Genomic DNA, 24,192 nt, shown 5'->3' on the forward strand with positions numbered 1-24,192 from the left:
GATTTAGCGGATCGTTACGTAACGATCCGCCACCAAACCACATGCGCCGTTTTTGCATAGTTATGCGGAAAATCCCAGAAAGCACACAATACACTGAATGTTAAAAGTTCGTTGTTTTTTGGGTGTAATTGATGTCAAGACACCCAACAAAACACAAAAAATCAAGAAAAATGTGTTTTTCATGTCACAATCCCTTTAAAGACAGAGGTGTCAAAAGTATTCACATTCATTACTCAGGTAGAAGTATAGATATTAGAGTTCAAAAATACTCCTGTAGAAGTTGAAGTATCAACTCAAAATCTTTTTTTTTTTTCTCAAGTAAAAGTATAAAACCGTCTGAAAAATAATTACTCCAGTGAAGCATACACAACCAAAAGTTCTACTTAAGTAAGGTAATGAGGTATTTGTACTTCGTTACTTGACACCTCTAGTTAGAGATTAGTTATACATGCATTCAGAGACGTTATAGTAGGCCACAGACAGATTTCCATGCACTTACATGATGAAGTTACCATAGGCAGGATAAGATTATGTAAATTGGGATGCTCTGATTTGGCTCACCACAATGGGAGCCGATCATTGGCTGGTTCCTCTGCGCCTCCTCTCAGCGCTCAACCTGTGTAGGAAACACTTTTGAAAAAGACATTAGTATTTTCATACATTTCAGATTCTTTTTTTTTGCGTTATCCAGCCCTACCCTTTGTTGAGGGCAATTATCAAATATATATTTTGCATGTACCCTGGAGGGAATCCATCAATCTGATCTCGTGACAGACCACAATTCTCTTTTGCTGTCAACATTATTTTAGCATAAAGTTCCCTGGGATTGTCATCTACTTCCCTTTGAACTGTTAAGGCAATGAATATTATAAAAGGTCTGAGCTTGCTCGGTGTGATTTTGGCAACAGCTGTGGGATTAAAGGGAATTCTACAAGCATCAAGTACTTTGCGCATCAAGTACTTTACTTTTCAAATCATGTGGCAAAGTTAGTTTAACAGCTGTTTCCTCCAGCCATTTTTGTTTATTCATTTAAAATCTCTTACTATTATTTGGCTCCAAATTTTGTAGGCAACAGATCTTGGATTTTTGTAAAATCCAGTCGTCATCAGAAGTGTCATCGTCATTTGATTCTTTAAACAGTTTCACCGGATAACGGTTTTGATTTTATCATTTAACTGGTTCTCTAATTTCATTTTTGTCTGCGTTGTGTTTTTAAATCCTTCCTTAGTAGAGCCATCAGCTTTTTATTTTGATCAGTAAGCGAAGCTATTTGGGATTCTGCATTATGGCGTCTACTTTCATCCCTCCAAAAATCTGAGGGAGTTTGAAGTGCTTTTTAGTTATTTTAACAATATTTAATACTAACTAAGTAACAAACAAAACTAACAAATAAAACTATCGGTACCGTGATTACCATACATGTATTTAAAGAACTGAAAAACTTCCCAAAAACTTTCCAACTATCAGTCTACTTGAGCATACAAATCATTCCTGTTGATGCAAAGAAGAGCGAGTCGATTCTTGCAGAAATGAAATATACCCCATTTGGGAGAGCGTGTCATCCCCACTTATAAAATAAAAAAAACAGTTCCTCTACATACAGTATGTCTATTTCTCACAAATATATCAGTGTTCCAACACTTACGGACCCCACGTCCTGCCTATGCATAAGAATAGTCCCCCTGGACTATCTTTTTATTGGTACTCAGACCAACCATGGCGCCATTTCTCTCTTTAATGTTACCCGAGATATTAAACCTTTTTTTAGAAGAGCAAGTCAGATTCTTAAGGCAGGAGAAGCAGAACATTCTCACAACACAATCAAATTCAAGTGTTATGAAATTGCCAGCATTCCTAAAAACATCTCTACAATAACGTTCCCAATAACACAAAATAATAAAATAACCCTCACAACCACACAGCGGACTTACCTATCATTTCAGGATAACGTCAACTTTCTCTGGCACTCCAGTTCACAGACTTTCGACAACAGCCCAGCAACAATAATTTGGGATTTTGTAAATGGACCCCTTACCTGTGAAAAATTTAGATAGAAGTCGCTGGTTGTGTCGTTGGTCTAGAAAAAGGAGTTCCCATCGAAAGTCTATTGTTATCCGGGTCACAAGCACCAAATTGTTGAGGAATTTATCAAACCAGTTCAGAAGTCCGCTTTGTGGTTTTATGAGGTTTTATTGAGCCGGCGGTGAGCACGTCTACACAGACCAGGGGTCTGGTAGAAATGCTGACCTCGAGTAACGTTGTAACCAGATTCTTATACAAGGGGTTTAACAACAAAATGCAGGAATACACGAATCAGGCGAGAGACAAAAAGTAATTTACAGTCGGATGTGAATCGGGCCAAATGTCATTATCAGACATTTGGCATGACTGTCACAGACCTCCAAATCACCCCATAGGGTGCTCTCTTGATTAAAGTCTGTTTGAACCAACTTCCAGGTGTCGGGATCTGCCCGGGGGGTAGGAAGCTGGGTAGGAAGTTGGAGCTACCTCAAACGTGTTGAGTCCAGTTGTCTGTTTGAACCAACTTCCAGGTGTTGGGATCTGCCCGGGGGGTAGGAAGTTGGGTAGGAAGTTGGAGCTACCTCAAAAGGTCTTGAGTCCAGTTCAAAGCCCTGCAGGAGGTAGGACTGGGGCAACCTGCCCCTGCAGGGGGGCCAAGTTGTCACAATTCTTCATCAGTTACATGGTCGCTCACTGCGGCGACGATCAACATTCACACCAACTACTGTAAACAATGAAACAATGATTCCCAATGTGCATATCGAAAACAAACATCAACATAATAACAAACACACAAAAACATAATAAACATAAAATGTTTACATCTTCTTAGATGGCACCATTACTTTGGAACCAACTTCCAATCTGGGTTAAGGAGGCTGACACCACCTCCACCTTTAAAACTAAACTTAAAACTTTTCTGTTTAGTAAAGCCTATAGTTAGTGTTTAGTAAACCTCTAGCTGGTGTTGGTAAATCTCTAGGTAGTGTAAACTTTAGTGTGTTAGAGTCAGTAGTCATAGTCGCAGCTATAGAACAAAACTATAATAGTTAGTCTCAAATATAGCTTCGCGGTAGATATGCTGCTATAGGCTTATGCTGCAGGGGGGCACCGACATGATCCGCTGGGCGGTGCCTCTCACCCTTCTTCTCCTCTCCTTTTCCCTGCCTCTCTTCTCCATTACCATTTTTATTTATTATAAATATCTCATAGCTATCATTTTTGTCCATCGTTCCTGTAGTTTCTTGTGCCGGCCCCCCTTTTTTTTTTTTTTTTTTTTTTTTCTCTTTTGTTCAATTCAATTCAATTCAATTTTATTTATATAGCGTCTAATACAACAGAGTTGTCTCTAGACGCTTTACAGAGACCCATACCCAGAACATGACCCCCGAGCAGTTATTACATAAACAATGGCAGGTAAAAACTCCCCTAGTGGGAGAAAAACCTTAAGCCAAACAGTGGCAAGGAAAAACTCCCCTTTAGGAGGGAAGAAACCTTGAGCAGGACCAGGCTCATCAGGGGGGACCCTCCTGCCGAGTGCCAGACTGGTGGGTCAGGGACGGCAACAGCACAGCAGGCAGGTGGAAGCAGCAACGGGATGACCGGGGGTGGGGACCGCAGGCCAGCACACAGCTCCCGAAGCTCCGGCCCAATCAGCAAGTCCCAGGTTGGGGTGCAGGGTCAGGAAAAGACTTGTGCTCCGTAATGCAAGCTACAAGCCACCCACGGCCACCTGCAGGACAAAGGAGAGAAAAGGGAGGAGAAGGGGGGGCCAGCAACGGGATGACCAGGGGTGGGGACCGCAGGCCAGCACGCAGCTCCAGAAGCTCCAAGCTTTTGTGTATGTTTGCAGGCCGGAGCCTCGGGAGCTGCGTTCTGGCCTGTGTTCCCGGCCCTCCCCCCCCCTCTGGTCATCCCATTGCTTCTTCCACCTGCCTACGTGGATGTCTGCTGTTGCTGCTTCCGTCTGCCTGCACCCCCCCCCCCCCCGGTCATCCCGCTGCTGCTTCCACATGACTGTTGTGTGCTGCTGACGCCCCCCCCCCACCTCTGGTCATCCCGCTGCTGCTTCCACCTGCCTGCTGCGTGCTGTCGACGTCCCTGACTCCCCCAGTCTGGCCTTCGGCAGGAGGGTCCCCCCTTATGAGCCTGGTCCTGCTCAAGGTTTCTTCCCTCCTAAAGGGGAGTTTTTCCTTGCCACTGTTTGGCTTAAGGCTTTTCTCCCACTATGGGAGTTTTTACCTGCCATTGTTTATATAATAATTGCTCGGGGGTTTATGTTTATGTTTATGTTCATGTTCATGTTCTGGATCTCTGGAAAGCGTCTAGAGACAACATCTGTTGTATTAGACGCTATATAAATAAAATTGAATTGAATTGAATTGAATTAGAGAACAATGTTTAAACGTAAATGTGTGTAATGCGAAAAAAAAAAGCCTTACCAGCACACACACAGGCAGCTGTAACTAGGTAGCTACTTACATTGCATTTTCTTTTTAGAGGCTGAAATGCAGTTATATGTAAAAGATTTGAGGCTCTTCCAGTCCCGGTTTTTGAGGGCTAAGGGCTCAGCCCTTAAGCACTTTTCACAGTCAATTTTCCCCGGGACAATGCAGGATGATATGAGCTTCTTCATATGCTTTTCAACGGCCTTCACTTCCGTCTCCTGCTAAGGCCTTTTCGGTGTGGCTTTGCCTTGAAGTGGTGAGAAAAAAAGTTTTGTGATCGGTTAGGTTCCTCAATCAAAATTAAAATATTTACTTACATTGTCAGTCAAACATCAATCTGTGTACTGTCATTTGAATCACAAAGGAAAAGCAGCAGATGTTTTGAATTATTTCTTTTTACGAATAAGATACATATTGTGTTGAAAATTTAGAATATGAAAAGGCCACATCACTATTATTGTGACACACAGTTATCAGTATTATCACAGTATCGTTAAAATATAATATGGCAAGGTGAGGAGGGCCCGAGCCTATTTGGACCCACACCTCAACCAGTCAGCCAAAGGGACATGTCTTTGGCCAAGTAGCCAGGGCACATGATCAAAACTTTTAATTTTACTACTTTTTTCCATTTTTGTGAGATTTTTTATGATGTTTATTTTCTTACAAGGTAAGCTTGGGGCAGCAACAGTTGCATCTCAAAAGAGAAGCAGAAAATAAAATGAGATAATTACATTTCCATACAAAATTACAGACAAGTGTGCCCACAATAGACCACTTTCCTGTTTGTAAACAATGATGACGTCACCAAGATGCGTGCGCATTCTTGGGGCAGAATGGCTGAGCCCAGTGATAGTTTGTTAATGTGTGCAAGTGGATTAACTTTAAAACATCATGAAAATTACACGTCCCACAGCACTCATCGTCGGTCAGTGTCATGGAGCAGATGCCGCTCCACGCCGCTGACCCCCCACCCCACCCGTCTTACAGCCTGAGCTCAGTTAAGGCAGAGACGTTTTGTTAATTAAACCCTGTTTTGTGAACTCCTGCCTCCTGCTCCCCTGCTTTTGGGTCCTCAACAACCACACCGTGACAATATTAGACTGATCCGATGATCTTGTACTGGTTTGATAGAAATTAAAGTAGCAGATAAAAAAAAACGAGCAGCAAAATAAGGCGCAAATATTAAAGTTGTACTGTATCTCGTGTTGTATGTTCACAACACTTCCAAAACAATGTGGGGAGAGGGGCGACCACGCCCACTTAGGAGACAGGAAGTGTGTACCATTTCATACCATTGGCAGAAACGGTAATGCGTTATCTTCTGTATAGAGTATCTTTGGTTAAGGCCCCCACACACTGCCTCGACCCGACACCAACGGCCTTTTGTCCGACGAGTCTGTCGCCTCTCGTCGGCCACAGTAGGGAGAAAGCAGTGAAACACACCGCCTCACTATGCTACTTCTGACCAGAGCGGCATATAACGAGTGGCGATAGGACTCCCGTAGAAATTGTAAGTCATAAAGCGGTAATAATCTTTGCCATGTACAGTAACCATGTTGACTTAATAAAATAAAATGTATTAGACTGATCGGTTCATTGTAAAACATGTATTTGTTTACGTAAATGTGGTGATTTCAGCACGTAGCCCAGAGGCAGCTCTGCTTACTTTTCAGTCACACAAACTAATGTGGCTGCCCCTCATCAATGAGACCAACATTAATCTCCTAAAAAGAGCTTAACCAGCCAGCGGTAAACATCTAAAGGGTGCGGGATCACCTGGAACGAGGACCGAGGTCTGCGGTCTGCCTATGGGTCTTCCCCGGCAGATCAGCTCAGTAGACCGGGCTACTGCTCTTGTGACAGCTGCTGCTGTGGCCTCGGTCGCGGCTCACACAGACTCAACCATCGGAGCACATTTCCTAGCAAGCGATAGGCCTATAAACTGACCACAAGCTCTGTGTTAAACTGTGACGTGTTAACAGCGCTAAAGCCAGAATTAAAACAGTTTTTTAGCAGCTTTACTGCTTATTATATGGCTGTCCGTAGCGGCGAAATGGCTAATTTCTGTTAGTCAGTCTATGAGGTTTAACATTAATATACGATAGCATTAAGGTAGCGGGTTGTGACACTGGCTCCACTGGCTGTGTGTGTTTTGAACGTGTTTCAAACTATGTGGGTTTAATTGAACATCTTTAATATTGATTTATACACTTGTACACACAACAGCTAGGCATGTTAATAGTGTATAAAATACAATTATTTAACTAAAAAAACACTCATCTATGCAGCTACTCGTTCTGTCTTCCGGGGTTTCTGGGTCAACAAAGCGTGCGCATCCTGTGAAGACGTAGGCTGAAAACCCGTCTATACTTTGATTACTGTATAATCTATGTTTTAATTTGTACAGTGACAATACATTCTCTAAAAAGCAGCATGATTTTTGAGTTTACCTTTGAAGGAGGACCTTAGCACTGACTCCTGATGACATCTTATCATCTGATGATGGTGGTTCGCGTCTCTTTCTTGATTGTAGGGGCATGTCATCCCTCTCAGTTTCCTCAGCTTCCAGGTGTGCTCCTATGAAAAAAATATTTAAAAAAAATTGCGTTTACACTCAAAAAGAACTGAAGCTTTATTATTTTTACTTCCATTTTCATATCAATTTGTGCCACTAGTAATATTAGTAGACCGAATGGTGTCGTGCTTTGTAAATAAGTTTTTGTTAGCTTATGTTTTTTTCTAGACTATCATTATTTTTCATCAGGTGGACCTTGTTTTGGAGTTTCATTTTTCACATCTAAAACTTAGCAACCATCTTTCTTGTTGACCATACGGCACACTACTCTCACTCGTGGTCAGAGTGTGACAAACATTAACCCTTGTGCTGTCTTTGGGTCAAGGGAGGGGGAAGGGAGAAAAGAAGGAATGAAGGAAGGGAGAAAAGATGGAAGGAAGGAAAGAAGGAAGTAAGGAAGAAAGGAGAAAAGAAGGAAGGAAGTAAGAAAGGGAGAAAAGATGGAAGGGAGTAAGGAACGGAGAAAAGAAGGAAGGAAGTAGGAAAGGGAGTAAGGAAGGGAGAAAAGATGGAAGGGAGGAAAGAAGGGAGAAAAGATGGAAGGAAGGGAGAAAGGAAGGAAAGAATGGAGAAAAGGAAAGAAAGAAGGGAGGGAAGAAGGAAGGAATGGAGAAAATAAGGAAAGAAGGAAGGAAAAGCAAAGAAGGTAATAAAGGAACGAATGGCGAAAGGGAGGTAGGAAGAAAAAGGAGGGTAAAAAAGGAGGAAAAGAGGAAGGAAGGAGAGAGCATGGCAGGAGGAAAGAAGGATAGAAGAATTGGGTCATTTTGACCCAAAGACAGGACATGGGTTAATGTCACTTTCCACTCCACAACTCTGGGTCCTGCCACTTCCAGAAATACTAAGATGACACTGCTGTTGTAGTATGTATTAGGAATGAATAGGAATCGGGATATAGGGATTTGATAAAAGTCTTCAGTGACTGGAGTCACAAAAACTGCCTCGTACTGAAGACCTCAAAGACAAAGGAAATGATCATAGATTCTGTAGGTCCAAGCCCTCTCTTCAGCCTGTGAACACTGGCGGATTGGCAAGAGGGAATGGCATATTTAACTACAAAATAATGCTATGTATTTAACTGTTATACTGCTCAAGCCATTTGAACAAGGGACAAGTGGTTGGTATTGGAGCCAATTACTCCTAATGTTTATATAATCAGAATAGTTAATGATTTTGGTTCAAATTCAAACACGAAGTGCATTTTAAAAACTACTAACCTTGGGAGGAAGGCTTGTTAACTCTTGATGGTATCTCATCATATGATGAACGATGTGTGCGTCCCTCTTGTGGTACTAGTGGCGTTTCATTCCTCTCAGGAGGGGGAAGTATTTCTTCTGTTATGGAAAGTAACCTTTTCAGAGTCTCATAGCATCTTGACAGTAAACAATTGTAAAATGTGTATTTAACCTATATAACCTAACCCTATGTAGAAATAGAATAGAAAAACATAAAAGTCTTTAGCTGTTTAGTAAATATAATTGTTGCAATTTGGTCTTAATTTTTTCCCCCTAAATTGACATAGAGGTATCATCACCACAATGCACTTAATAGTTCATAACTTTGAATGACATTTCATCATGTATGTTATCGTTTAAATGTTTAAGACAACAGAAGTACAGGATTGGCAAAATCATATCAGTGTATGTACCTCATGAACATTTTGAGCACATTGTATCAATGTATCAATTATACTGATCAGGTGATCATTTTGATCACAATAATGGTGACATGACATTTCAATATCATTAGATCTCTACTTGACAAGAAAAAACACAAATTACAGTATGTTTGATTTCAGAACACATTACAGTGCAGTTAAGTGGGTTTTATTGATAGCACTAACAACAACCTCCCACCCATTACTGTATGTGGAAAAAAGCTGACAAAACAGATTTACCAGCTAAATTCACAGTGCTGAATCTCATTTATGTACTTTTACACGCTGGGACTTCAACAAAAGCCACATAGTGAGTTCAGAATAAATTAAACTTAGAATAAAAGTATGTAACCTTCTGACAACACAGTACATACCATCATCAGTAGGTGGAGGGCTTCCTTCATGCATGTTCTCGTCATCTTCGCCACTGTCGATAAGTTATTCTGTAGAAGTCACAAAGTGCACTTTACCCTTTTAAACAAAAAAAAGGAACAGATGGCAAATACAGAAAAAACAACATACCATCCGGGTCAATCTCTACTTCATCCAAAGATTTTCCATGAAACTCAGCCACTCTTCCCTGCTCGAGAGCCATCAGGAGTTTGCTGACCTTAGCAAGCTGCAAGGTCTTCTCAGGCAGCCGGTAATACTCTCTATTCACTCTAATGTCATGGCCGAGAAAATTGGCCAACTGGTCCATCTCTGTGTTTGTCATGTTTAACACTGTTGACAAGGTTGCAGCGTGCTTTCGCAGTTTCGTCGATGTCAATGCCCTGGGACAATCAGCGCCACATGGCTTTGCAAAGGCACGAAAGCAGTCTGACCCTAGGAAATGCGTCATGGCCCCTGGTCGTGCAAACATGTGGTCGTTATCTTTCAGAACCCTGCAAGCTTCTCTCTGTGACACAAGGAGTTCTATGGCATTCAGCATTTTCGTAGTGAGAAGAATTGGGACTGGGCGACCATGCTTTCCTCTGACAACAATTCTTGTGAAGTGTCTGCAGAGTTTTTTCTTCACTTCGGAGAGTGCCCAGTCCAGATCATTGTGTGGATCAGAAGTGTCTCTTGAAAGAAATGCAGATAGGGGCATGCTCGCCACCTCACCCTCCCTGCGGCGGTTAAAGGGGATGAGCTGGACGAGACACACCTTTGTCGGCTCCTTCCAGGCTTTTGCAGAGGGACTCTCTGAGAGGAATTTGGACCATTTATCTTGCTCTTGTGTGAGATACGTGTGCATTTTTTGGACATCTTTGGTGAAAGGCATGACACTGGGCACATTCCACTTTGCTTCCCTAATGTTCCTCAATGCTGTAGCTGAGATCAACTCATGCCACTTTTCCTGATGGACCACTTCAAAGTTCCTGGCATTATTAACAGGCTTTCATCATTTGAGATTAAACCCTTAGCTTTTAAGAGTTTGATTATTTTAACTAAGACTCTGCTTGTCAAAATCCATGCCGTCTGGTGTTGTAGAGTCAGGTCTATTATTGAAATTTTGATGTTTTCTTGTTGAGGTTGGTTTGAGGTTGAGGCTAGCTTCACTGTCAGTATCACTTTTGGAGGCGGTATCAGGGAGGAAATCTTCTCCACTCTCTGGCGTAATGGGATAAATTCCCCATCATTGTCCCGGTATTCTCTGTATGCCCGAATTACATTCCGCGGGTTATCAATGCCAAACTGCTGGCAGAGTGTCTCCACTTCATCTTCCCCTAACAGTGCCGCTGCATCCTGTGGCCAATATTGCGTGTACAGCAACTTTAAATCGTCTATTAACTTGTTGTATCCTCTTTGGTCTATCCCCTGTGACAGCATACGTTTCTCCAGATTCCGTGCCAGGCTCCCGAAAAACTCTCTCTGGTCCAGGTTTCTATCACTGGCTCGTCTGGTGTGTAGAGGGACACCCTGGAAGGAGCTCTCTTCAATTCCCCCCTTGATCAGTTGGCTGTAACGTCCCCGCCTCGAAGACCCTGATCTGCCGACAAATGTGAATGTGTATGAATGTGTATGAATGTTGGTGGTGGTCGGAGGGGCCGTTTGGCGCGGAATGGCAGCCACGCTTCTGTCAGTCTGCCCCAGGGCAGCTGTGGCTACAAATTGTAGCTTACCACCACCAGTGAGAATGTGTATGAATGAATAATGATCTAAGTGTAGCACTTTGAGATTCATTGAATGGAAAGTGCGTTACAAGTTAAATCCATTATTATTAGGGCCCGAGCACCTTCAGTGCGAAGGCCCTATTGTATCTGTAGGAATTTTTTTTTTCTTTTTTTTTCTTTCTTCTGACGAAAGGAGGGCCTTTTTGCCCCCCTAAACGTCCCCAAAAAGTCACCAAATTTTGCATGCAAGTCAGGCCTGGCGAAAAATTTTATATTTAATGGTTTACATTAATGGGCGTGGCAAAATGGCTCAACAGCGCCCCCCGGAAAACTTTGTGACTCAAGCCCCACAATACGGTTTGACGTACATGCACGAAAATCGCTACACACCTGTATCCATACACAACTTAAAGAAAAGTCTCTTGGCGCCATGGCCGAAACCGAACAGGAAGTCAGCCATTTTGAATTAATCGTGTCACTTTGGCGCAATTTATGCCATTCCTTCGGCAGTTAATACGGCCCGAACCGTAACGTGCCCCCAAGTGTGTTATACATCAAAATGTGCGTCTCCATCCTGCGACAACACGCATTACTTTTCTCTTTCAAAAGCGTTACCGTGGCGACGCTAGACGCCAAAAAGCGCGCCCACCCTTCATCTGGTTGGTTCAGACCGAAAAAACTTTGCGCCTCAAGCCCCAGAATACGGTGTGTGACGTACATGCACGAAAATCGGTACACACCTGTATCATGTCGCAACTTAAAGAAAAGTCTCTTGGCGCCATGGCCGAAACCGAACAGGAAGTCGGCCATTTTAAACATTCTGAATTAATCGCGTAATTTTGGAGCAATATGAGCCATTCCTTCGAGAATTAATACGGCCCGAACCGTATCGTGCACCCAGGTGTGTTATACATCAAAATGTGCGTCTCTATCCTGCGACTACGCGCATTACTTTTCTCTTTCAAAAGTGTTAACGTGGCGACGCTAGACGGCAAAAAGCGCGCCCCCCTTCATCTGATTGGTCCATATTTGATAGTTCCCCAAGAGTCACCAAATTTTGCATGCAAGCCAGGCCTGGCGATAAATATGATATTTTTTTTTTTTTTTTTTTTTTTTTTTTTTTACCTTGTCTGCACACATATTATTGATTGATACCATGACGGTAGAAACCAAAAGTGTATATATGTGCATTATTACTATATGTAATATATACATATATATATACGCACACATATGCGTACACATACATAAACATACACATACAAACCCAGTGTTGTTGTTTTTTTTTTTTTTTTTTGGGGGGGTGGGGGGGGGGGTGACGACATCCACTGCCAATCCAGGAAGCAGGAACACACGGAGACACACGTCAAGCACTGGAAATCTGCAACAAAAAAACCACAAACAAAGCACGAAACCGGCACGGAGCCATCCAAAACACGAACAGCAATCGACCTAAATCTTGAGATCTGATCGCAGTCTGAGCTAAGCTATCGCTACCGCTACCTAAACCCAAAAACTAGAGAGCCAGCATGCAGGTGAACAAGCCAGTGTGTATGTCTATGTGTGTGTGTGTGTGTATGTATATGATCATGCATGTGTGTGTGTGTGTGTGTGTGTGTGTGTGTGTGTGTGTGTGTATGCATGTGACTAAATGACTATATGTGTGTGTGTATGTGTGTGTGTGTGTGTGTGTGTGTGTGTGTGTGTGTGTGTGTGTGTGTGTGTGTGTGTAATAAACCAAACAAAGCTCCACCTGAAGTGTATCTATAGTGGGGGAGGGGGGGGAGCAACCCCGCCACCCGCGAGACCAGAGGCCGACAAGGAAGAGCCCGGAACCCAGGCCACCGGCAACCCCACAGAGGGGAGAAGTAGGAGGGAGGCAACCCACCGCCTGCGAGCCCCCCCCCCCACCCGGCGGCGGCCGAGGGGGCCCGCGGGCGGGGCCCCCACGGCGCGGAAAGAAGCAGCCAGGGATCCCGCGGGATATGATATTTAATGGTTTGCATTAATGGGCGTTGCAAAATGGCTCAACAGCGCCCCCCGGAAAACTTTGTGCCTCAAGCCCCACAATACGGTTTGACGTACATGCATGAAAATCGGTACACACCTGCATCATGTCGCAACTTAAAGAAAAGTCTCTTGGAGCCATGGCCGAAACCGAACAGGAAGTCAGCCATTTTTAATTTATTGTGTAATTTTGGCGCAATTTATGCCATTCCTTCGGCAATTAATACGGCCCGAACCGTAAAGTGCACCCAGGTGTGTTATACATCAAAATGTGCGTCTTCATCTTGCGACTATGCGCATTACTTTTCTCTTTCAAAAGTGTTACCGTGGCGACGCTAGACGCGAAGAAGCGCGCGTCCCCTTCATCTGATTGGTCCATATTTGATAGTTCTCCAAAAGTCACCAAATTTTGCATGTAAGCCAGGCTTGGTGATAAATTTGATATTTCATGGTTTGCATTAATGGGCGTGACCTAACGGCTCAACAGCGCCCCCTAGAATACTTTTCTCTGCCATAACTTTTGAATGGTTTGACATAAAGAGTCGTGGGTGGTGTCATGGGACTCTGTAATGAGTCCTTGACCTTCATTGGCCTGAACTAGCCCCGCCCCTTCTTCTGATTGGTTGTCCCTTTTTTCTGCTATAACTTTTGAATGGTTTGACATAGGAAGTCGTGGGTGGTGTCGTTTCTGATATGCTTATGGGGGGCGGTGTGCCTCAAGCCCCACAATACGGTTTGACGTACATGCATGAAAATCGGTACACACCTGCATCATGTCGCAACTTAAAGAAAAGTCTCTTGGAGCCATGGCCGAAACCGAACAGGAAGTCAGCCATTTTTAATTTATTGTGTAATTTTGGCGCAATTTATGCCATTCCTTCGGCAATTAATACGGCCCGAACCGTAAAGTGCACCCAGGTGTGTTATACATCAAAATGTGCGTCTTCATCTTGCGACTATGCGCATTACTTTTCTCTTTCAAAAGTGTTACCGTGGCGACGCTAGACGCGAAGAAGCGTGCGTCCCCTTCATCTGATTGGTCCATATTTGATAGTTCTCCAAAAGTCACCAAATTTTGCATGCAAGCCAGGCTTGGTGATAAATTTGATATTTCATGGTTTGCATTAATGGGCGTGGCCTAACGGCTCAACAGCGCCCCCTAGAATACTTTTCTCTGCCATAACTTTTGAATGGTTTGACATAAAGAGTCGTGGGTGGTGTCATGGGACTCGGTATTGAGTCCTTGACCATAATTGGTGAAAATTAGCCCCGCCCCTTCTTCTGATTGGTTGTCCCTATTTCCTGCTATAACATTTGAATGTTTTGACATAGAGAGTCGTGGGTGGTGTCATGGGACTCTGTAATGAGTCCTTGACCTTCATTGGCCTGAACTAGCCCCGCCCCTTCTTCTGATTGGTTGTCCCTTTTTTCTGCTATAACTTTTGAATGGTTTGACATAGGAAGTCGTGGGTGGTGTCGTTTCTGATATGCTTATGGGGGGCGGTGGCCATGAGTGCGAGGGCCCGTTCATCGCTGCTTGCAGCTTTAATTATTATTATTATTACAAATGGCTTTATGTGCCATTATTATTGTGCAATCTCGTTTTTGGAGCACTCGAGACAGTTCTGACAGTTCTTGTAGTGCGTCATGCATTAGTCCTAAATTGTTAACAAAAGCATAAGATGACAAGCGCTTGACCAGGCCGTTGTAGCTTTCACGCGAGGCATCCTCCGCTGCGTGGGTAAAATGTTTGTGGAGCGCAGGATAATTTCTCCATACAGCCTCGACCGTTCTGAAACTGGATGCTACCCATCTGTTGTCCAGGACCCGTAAAATTTTACACAACTGAATGTCTAAACTGTCTTTCAGTTCCATCTTATTTTTATTTGATGTGCTGTATAGTGAATACAGTTTATCCATGAGGATTTTGAAATGATTAATAGCCCCCATTTATTTCATCACATCACCAACTGAGAGCTCAAGGCCAGAGGTGGAAAAATTACTGAAAAATTGTAATTGAGTAAAAGTATCTTTACTTTGCTTAAATCCTACTCAAAGTAAAAGTAAAAGTACTCATCTAAAAATTTACTCGAGTAAAAGTACAAAAGTACTTCATTTAAAATGTAATTTGAGTAAAAGTTACTTTCAGTTATTTAATGCAAAAAAAGGATGAGTCACGAATCAAATCCAGCACAAGTTGTTTTAATCAACTTCGAGGCATTTTAAAGTACACATCAACACTTGTAAAAGCTCTTACTTCCGCAGAACAGGACAAAAAGGACAGTCACAACCTGTAGTGTAAAGTGCAAACATATTGTCCAACTGACAACACTAAAACCAGAATCAAAATATTCAAACACAAAATAAAGTGCCCAACGTCCGCAGGATCCTGCTATTCACAATAAACCAAAATAAAATGCCCACAAGATATGGGCAGAAATATGTGCCACTAGAAACTGAATTTGAATAATTAGGGCCCGAGCACCTTCAGTGCGAAGGCCCTATTGTATTTGCAGGAATTCTTTGTATTATTTTTTTTTTTATTAGGGCCCGAGCACCTTCAGTGCGAAGGCCCTATTGTATCTGTAGGAATTCTTCGCGTTATTATTATTATTATTATTATTATTTTTCTGACGAAAGGAGGGCCTTTTTGCCCCCCTAAACGTGCCCAAAAAGTCACCAAATTTTGCACGCAAACCAGGCCTGGCGAAAAATTTGATATTTTATGGTTTGCATTAATGGGCGTGGCAAAATGGCTCAACAGCGCCCCCCGGAAAACTTTGTGCCTCAAGCCCCACGATACGGTTTGACGTACATGCACGAAAATCGGTACACACCTGTATCATGGGACAACTTAAAGAAAAGTCTCTTGGAGTCATGCCCGAAACCGAACAGGAAGTCGGCCATTTTGAATTAATCGTGTCACTTTGGCGCAATTTATGCCATTCCTTCGGCAGTTAATTCAGCCCGAACCGTAACGTGCACCCAGGTGTATTATACATCAAAATGTGCGTCTCCCTCCTGCGACCACACGCATTACTTTTCTCTTTCAAAAGCGTTACCGTGGCGACGCTAGACGCCAAAAAGCGCGCCCACCCTTCATCTGGTTGGTTCAGACAGAAAAAACTTTGCGCCTCAAGCCCCATAATACGGTTTGACGTACATGAACGAAAATTGGTACACTCCTGTATCATGTCGCAACTAAAAGAAAAGTCTCTTGGCGCCATGGCCGAAACCGAATAGGAAGTCGGCCATTTTGAACATTCTGAATTAATCACGTAATTTTGGAGCAATATATGCCATTCTTCGAGAGTTAATTCAGCCCGAACCGTATCGTGAACCCAGATGTGTTATACATCAAAATGTGCGTCTCCATCCTGCGACTACACGCATTACTTTTCTCTTTCGAAAGTGTTACCGTGGCGACGCTAGACGCCAACAAGCGCACCCCCCCCTTCATCTGATTGGTCCATATTTGATAGTTCCCCAAAAGGCACCAAATTTTGCATGCAAGCCAGGCCTGGTGATAAATTTGATATTTCATGGTTTGCATTAATGGGCGTGACAAAATGGCTCAACAGCGCCCCCCGGAAAACTTTGTGCCTCAAGCCCCACAATACGGTTTGACGTACATGCACGAAAATCGCTACACACCTGTATCATGGCACAACTTAAAGAAAAGTCTCTTGGAGCCATGGCCAAAACCGAACAGGATGTCGGCCATTTTGAATAGATTGTGTAATTTTGGCGAAATTTATGCCATTCCTTCGAGAGTTAATTCAGCCCGAACCGTATCGTGCACCCAGGTGTGTTATACATCAAAATGTGCGTCTACATCCTGCGACACCACGCATTACTTTTCTCTTTCAAAAGTGTTACCGTGGCGACGCTAGACGCCAAAAGGCGCGCCCCCCCTTCATGTGATTGGTCCATATTTGATAGTTCTCCAAAAGTCACCAAATTTTGCATGCAAGCCAGGCCTGGTGATAAATTTTATATTTCATGGTTTGCATTAATGGGCGTGGCCTAACGGCTCAACAGCGCCACCTTGAATACTTTTCTCTGCCATAACTTTTGAATGGTTTGACATAGAGAGTCGTGGGTGGTGTCATCAGATTCTGTATGGAGTCCTTGACCTTCATTGGCCTGAATTAGCCCCGCCCCTTCTTCTGATTGGTTGTCCCTTTTTTCTGCTATAAACTTTGAATGGTTTGACATAGGAAGTCGTAGGTGGTGTCAAGGGACTCTGCAATGAGTCCTTGAGCTTCTTTGGCCTGAATTAGCCCCGCCCCTTCTTCTGATTGGTTGTCCCTTTTTTATAATAAAATCGCCACGAGCCGCCAGTCGCTCTCGCGCTGACTCCCGCTTCCTGATTCAAACGTCTGCCGGCCCCGCCCCCCGACCAATCGGTGGCGAGTAGGGTGATGACGGCCCCGCCTCCCGACCAATCAGTGGCGCGGAGGGTGATGACGGCCCCGCCCCCCGACCAATCGGTGGCGAGTAGGGTGATGACGGCCCCGCCCCCCGACCAATCAGTGGCGAGTAGGGTGATGACGGCCCCGCCCCCCGACCAATCAGCTCCCTGTAATGTGGTGACGTCAGAAATATTCCCAGCTCAGCCCGGTTACAACCTTGGCAGAATGGTTACAGAAAAAGTAATAATTAAAATAGTAGGGTTTTACTAATATTTATAACTTACAAATATTTAAAAAAATTAGAAAAAACAGCTCCAGACTTACATTACTAAATATCGATATGTTGGTCTCTACTAAGTCAGTAGGTCAAATAGAAATGAGAAGCTGAGTATTAGCTCAGCCAGAGCATTCCCGTCTTTGGAGTCAGAGATCAGAGTTCGATTCCCGCAGTATCCAGACTTTTTTGTCAGCAATTTTTTTTTTTCTACATCAATATGTGCGTCCCTGTCCTGCAACGACGCACATTACTTTTCTCATTTAAAAGCGTTACCGCGGCAACGCTAGACACCAAAAAGTGCGCCCACCCTTCATCTGATTGGTTCAGAGGGAAAAAACTTTAAGCCTCAAGCCCCATAATACGGTTTGACGTACATGAACGAAAATCGGTACACACCTGTATCATGTCGCAACTTAAAGAAAAGTCTCTTGGCGCCATGGCCGAAATTGAACAGGAAGTCGGCCATTTTGAATTAATTGTGTAATTTTGGCGCAATTAATGCCATTCCTTCGGCAATTAATACGGCCCGAACCGTAACGTGCATCCAGGTGACTTATACCTCAAAATGTGCGTCTCCATCTTGCGCCTACGCGCATTACTTTTCTCTTTCAAAAGTGTTACCGTGGCGATGCTAGACGCCAAAAAGCGTGCCCCCTTAATCTGATTGGTCCATATTTGATAGTTCTCCAAAAGTCACCAAATTTTGCATGCAAGCCAGGCCTGGTGATAAATTTGATATTTCATGGTTTGCATTAATGGGCGTGGCAAAATGGCTCAACAGCACCCCCCGGAAAACTTTTCTCTGCCATAACTTTTGAATGGTTTGACATAAAGAGTCATGGGTGGTGTCATGGGACTCGGTATTGAGTCCTTGACCATAATTGGTGAAAATTAGCCCCGCCCCTTCTTTTGATTGGTTGTCCCTATTTCCTGCTATAACTTTTGAATGGTTTGACATGGAGAGTCGTGGGTGGTGTCATCAGACTCTGTATGGAGTCCTTGACCTTCATTGGCCTGAATTAGCCCCGCCCCTTCTTGTGATTGGTTGTCCCTTTTTTCTGCTATAACTTTTGAATGGTTTGACATAGGAAGTCGTGGGTGGTGTCATTTCTGATATGCTTATGGGGGGCGGCGGCCGTGAGTGCGAGGGCCCGTTCATCGCTGCTTGCAGCTTTAATTATTATTATTTTTCTGACAAAAGGAAGGCCTTTTTGCCCCCCTAAACGTGCCCAAAAAGTCACCAAATTTTGCACGCCAACCAGGCCTGGCGAAAAATTTGATATTTTATGGTTTGCATTAATGGGAGTGGCAAAATGGCTCAACAGCGCCCCCCGGAAAACTTTGTGCCTCAAGCCCCACGATACGGTTTGTCGTACATGCACGAAAATCGGGACACACCTGTATCATGGGGCAACTTAAAGAAAAGTCTCTTGGAGTCATGCCCGAAACCGAACAGGAAGTCGGCCATTTTGAATTAATCGTGTCACTTTGGCGCAATTTATGCCATTCCTTCGGCAGTTAATACGGCCCGAACCATAACGTGCCCCCAAGTGTGTTATACATCAAAATGTGCGTCTCCATCCTGCGACAACACGCATTACTTTTCTCTTTCAAAAGCGTTACCGTGGCGACGCTAGACGCCAAAAAGCGCGCCCACCCTTCATCTGGTTGGTTCAGACCGAAAAAACTTTGCGCCTCAAGCCCCAGAATACGGTGTGACGTACATGAACGAAAATCGGTACACACCTGTATCATGTCGCAACTTAAAGAAAAGTCTCTTGGCGCCATGGCCGAAACCGAACAGGAAGTCGGCCATTTTGAACATTCTGAATTAATCACGTAATTTTGGAGCAATATATGCCATTCCTTCGAGAATTAATACGGCCCGAACCGTATCGTGAACCCAGATGTGTTATACGTACAAATGTGCGTCTCCATCCTGCGACTACACGCATTACTTTTCTCTTTCAAAAGTGTTACCGTGGCGACGCTAGACGCCAAAAAGCGTGCCCCCCCTTCATCTGATTGGTCCATATTTGATAGTTCCCCAAAAGGCACCAAAATTGGCATGCAAGCCAGGCCTGGCGATAAATTTGATATTTCATGGTTTGCATTAATGGGCGTGGCAAAATGGCTCAACAGCGCCCCCCGGAAAACTTTGTGCCTCAAGCCCTACAATACGGTTTGACGTACATGCACGAAAATCGCTACACACCTGTATCATGGCACAACTTAAAGAAAAGTCTCTTGGAGCCATGGCCGAAACCGAACAGGAAGTCGGCCATTTTGAAATCTGATTGGTCCATATTTGATAGTTCTCCAAAAGTCACCAAATTTGGCATGCAATACAGACTTGGCGATAAATTTGATATTTCATGGTTTGCATTAATGGGCGTGGCCTAACGGCTCAACAGCGCCCCCTAGAATACTTTTCTCTGCCATAACTTTTGAATGGTTTGACATAGGAAGTTGTGGGTGGTGTCATGGGACTCTGTATGGAGTCTTTGAGCTTCGTTGGCCTTAATTAGCCCCGCTCCTTCTTCTGATTGGTTGTCCCGATTTTCTGCTATAACTTTTGAATGGTTTGACATAGAGAGTCGTGGGTGGTGTCATCAGATTCTGTATGGAGTCCTTGAGCTTCGTTGGCCTTAATTAGCCCCGCCCCTTCTTCTGATTGGTTGTCCCGATTTTCTGCTATAACTTTGGAATGGTTTGACATAGAGAGTCGTGTCTGGTGTCATCAGATTCTTTATGGAGTCCTTGACCTTCATTGGCCTGAATTAGCCCCGCCCCTTCTTCTGATTGGTTGTCCCTTTTTTCTGCTATAACTTTTTAATGGTTTGATATAGGAAGTCGTGGGTGGTGTCATGGGACTCTGTAATGAGTTCTTAAGCTTCATTGGCCTGAATTAGCCCCGCCCCTTCTTCTGATTGGTTGTCCCTTTTTTCTGCTATAACTTTTGAATGGTTTGACATAGGAAGTCGTGGGTGGTGTCATTTCTGATATGCTTATGGGGGGCGGTGGCCGTGAGTGCGAGGGCCCGTTCATCGCTGCTTGCAGCTTTAATTTATATTTGAATTTGAATTGCTCAACTTGAATAATTGCATTAAAAAAACTGAATCTGAATCACATAATTTGAATGTGTATTGTTTAATTTGAATCCTTGCATTGAAAAACTGAATCTACATTCAGCTCTCACAATTCCAATTCAGTTCTTGCAATTCAATTTCAATATCACTGTGCCAGACATCCGGGTCTTCCGCAGGAACAGCAATCGAGTGCAGATACAAAGAACTCCTTTTCACGTAGCCTACTATAACCTCTATTTTCTTTCAACCATATAAACGACCAATGGGAGCTAGATATTTCAAAACCTATTGTGTTTTCTCCATTCTGTGTAAAAAGTGTAGATTTATATCTTGCCGTTTTGTAGAAAAATTTCTGCTGTTCTGGAGTTCTATGTATCTGCACTCGATTGCTGTTCCTGTGGAAGACCCGGATGTCTGGCACAGTAGAATTGAAATTGAATTGCAAGAACTGAATTTGAATTGTGAGAGCTGAATGTAGATTCAGTTTTTCAATGCAATGATTCAAATTAAACAATACAAATTCAAATTATGTGATTCAGATTCAGTTTTTGATGAAATTATTCAAGTTGAGCAATTCAAATTCAAATATAAATTATTCAAATTCAGTTTCTAGTGGCACATATTTCTGCCCATAACAAGATCCCACAATACTGCCCACAATCTACAACTTTAGACTGGAAAAGCTCTTGTTTAATTTCAGCAGCAGCTGATTTTCGAAGTTTTTTGCTGTAAGTCTTGCTCTCTTTGCTGTGAAGAGCAACCCGGCAGAACTAAAAAGTCTCTCACAGGCGGCTGAGGCTGGAAGGCCTGTGTTGAGTTTCAGAGACAGTTTCTTAATGTTTGGGAAGGAGTTCAGCAGGTCCATGCTTTCTGAAACACAGGCGAGGTACCCGTCCAATTCCCCAGAACCCTCGGACCTGCGGGAATTCATCGTGGAGAAGTAGTCGTCTTCGTCTGACGAATGCTCCTTGAGCGTGCCTTGGTTCACCTCAGCCTCAGCCATCTGGTCAAGGTGATGCCTCAAATATAGTAGTCCTGTTTAATGACAGAAAGCGTAGGGAAATTAAGTACTGAGCTATTTGTTCTTAAACAGTACTATGGACAGCTAAGTCAGATGACATATTGCAGTATGCACGTTGGCACTATTGCACTTTAATACCCCAGCTCCCACTAACAAACACGCCTGCACAGTACAGATGGTTAACTGTAATTTCACCTCATTTTATGCTTTTTTAGTATTTCTATGTATGTGGCAAATAAAACACCTTGTATTCTGTACTGAAATGTTGTTAATATGTATTTGTTGATAAAAAAACTAATGAAAAAGACTAAAATAAATTCCTGATTGCTGTGATATTGAACAATGGAGTCATACCTGCTTCAGCGACTTCAGCTTTGTCAGTCCAGCCCGTCTTAAATTTGGGTAGGAGGATTGCTGCTGAGATAAGCTCTCGGTCCTCCATCATGACTCTGAAGCGCCTCTGTACCCCTTGCTGTGGTGCCGAGATGAGTGGAAGGCACATCTTGACCGACGCTTCATGCCTTCTCAGTTTGGACTGTAATTCAGAGATCACTGGAAGCAGCCACCCAAGGTGTGTGTTGCTCTCTGACTGAAGAATATTCAATGCCTTTACCACTGGTCTCATCACACAGCAGAACTCATCCAGAAAGGCAATTTCTGCCTGACTGAACCTGCACGAGATAAATAAATGGAAAAAAAACAATAATTAAGTTTTGTTTATTAACATAGAAGGATATGGACTTTGTAACAAACAACAAAATAACATTTACATCATATAAAATTGTATTATATCATATATTGTGTATTTTATACTGTTGAATCAGAACTGTTTATTCATTATGAATTATGACAAATGTTAAGTTATATATGCTAATTAAATATTTAAAAATGTAAAAACCAAAACTCACATTTTCACTTTCAGTTCTTCGCAGACACACCTGATGGCATCCTCCCCTTGTTCTTTTATTATGCGAATGATTCTCTCCACAGCCATGTATGTTGAATTCCACCGTGTCTTGTTGGGTCGAATGAGCTGAAGACCACATTTGTCTTCCACAGCTTCTGCTGCAGTGTGCGAGCGACCTGACTTATTCCACAGAGCTTGGCATTTGCCAAAGGCAGCACGTGAAAGCCTCTTGTAGGTGTCGTTCTTCTTGTCAGCAAGGTCAGCATCTGTTGTGGCAACTAAGTTCAGTAGGTGGCATGCACATCTCTGGTGTTTGGGGAGCTGGTACTCCAGGCCGTTGTCTTGCTCTAGGATGCTGAATGCGTCTTGGAACTCAACATCATCATCCGATTCTGAACCTTCTTGGTCTGTATCTGATCCGGCATCATCATCCTCCGACTGGCTCTGCTCACCAAAAACAGAAAAGGCCTTCACAAATTTGAGCCACTATCTGTGGTGGTTCTAACCACTTTCCCTCTTATTTTGTATTGGCAGTGAATATCATCCAGGACACCTGCAAGCACATCAAAGGTGTGTGAACCTTTTAACCTCTTGCATGCCAACACGACAGATCCTCTCTCGAAAGTCTCCCCATCAATCCAATGGCACGTGACACCTATGTAGCTTTTTTGGTGTGCAGACCAACAATCGGTGGTAGTAGCAACATGATTGATGTTACCAAGGTGTGATATCAACTTTGTCTTCATTTCAGCAGCAGCTTCTGCGATTCTTCTTTTAACTGTGGGCCTGGAGAGCATTTTGTATTGAGGATTGAGAGCAGCAGCAAACTCTCTGAATGCTGGCTGTTCCACCAAAGAAAAGGGCTGGTGACCTTCGCAGATAAGCCTGATAAGGAACCGGTCAACTGTCCCTTGAGACACACGGATGGCACCACCCACCGCAAGTTTGGCCTGGTTGTCTGGGAGCTTGCTCTGCTTACTGTTGCCTTGTTCCTGTGGTGACTTCCGTGAACATGCACTAAAAGCAGCAAGCTTTGATGGATGCTTTCTCTGTGAATACACACAATACAAGAGGGTACAGAGTAATTATGTATTCGTAGGCACACTCATATTTAGAAAACACTATTTAAGAACTAGAACATGTATTAAGCTAGAACAATCTCATCCTTATGAAAAAAATGTGTTGTACTGTCACTATTCAGGATTTCCCCCAGAAAACTTGTTAGGCCCAGTGGTAGGGTGACTCCGGTGGCGCACAGGCCTGCCTATGGGGGTATTATTGTTCCAATATTATTTGTGTGTGCGTAAAAAAGATGTGTCCATGTTATAACGATTCGTATTCGTAATGATAAACATTTGTATGTAAATAAAAAAGTTGTACCCAAAATTCTGCTGTCACACACATGAGTGATAAATTATTAGGGTTAAGATTGTTTTTATGTGAGTATGAATCTAAAAGCTGTAAGTGCAAAGTCTTGTGAATACAACTCTAATTTCTACGACTACGAGTTTTCACTGTGAACACAAATTCAAGTTTATGGGTACGAGTCGAAAAACTGTTGTAATGACGTCACAGGCAGGAACAGCATAGACATAAGAAAAATAGAGAAACATATTTTCTCATCAACAAAACATGTTATTTTCTGTCTAAAAAATTGCAAAAATAAGAACTTTAT

General features: G+C 43.2%; 1 protein-coding gene across 1 annotated transcript; it reads right to left on the reverse strand.

Annotated features, from left to right (window-relative positions):
* Positions 1–21,155: 21,155 nt before the first annotated feature.
* Positions 21,156–23,082, reverse strand: LOC133442189 (uncharacterized). The gene is made up of 4 exons (XM_061720138.1): positions 23,071–23,082; positions 22,519–22,961; positions 21,965–22,281; positions 21,156–21,624 (listed from the first exon to the last, which is right to left on the reverse strand). The coding sequence occupies exons 1-4, from the start codon at positions 23,080–23,082 to the stop codon at positions 21,251–21,253; spliced, it is 1,146 nt and encodes a 381-aa protein (XP_061576122.1). The 3' UTR covers positions 21,156–21,250.
* Positions 23,083–24,192: the final 1,110 nt, after the last annotated feature.

The sequence above is a fragment of the Cololabis saira genome, chromosome 4 (assembly GCF_033807715.1).
Source record: "Cololabis saira isolate AMF1-May2022 chromosome 4, fColSai1.1, whole genome shotgun sequence".
NCBI lineage: Eukaryota > Metazoa > Chordata > Actinopteri > Beloniformes > Belonidae > Cololabis > Cololabis saira.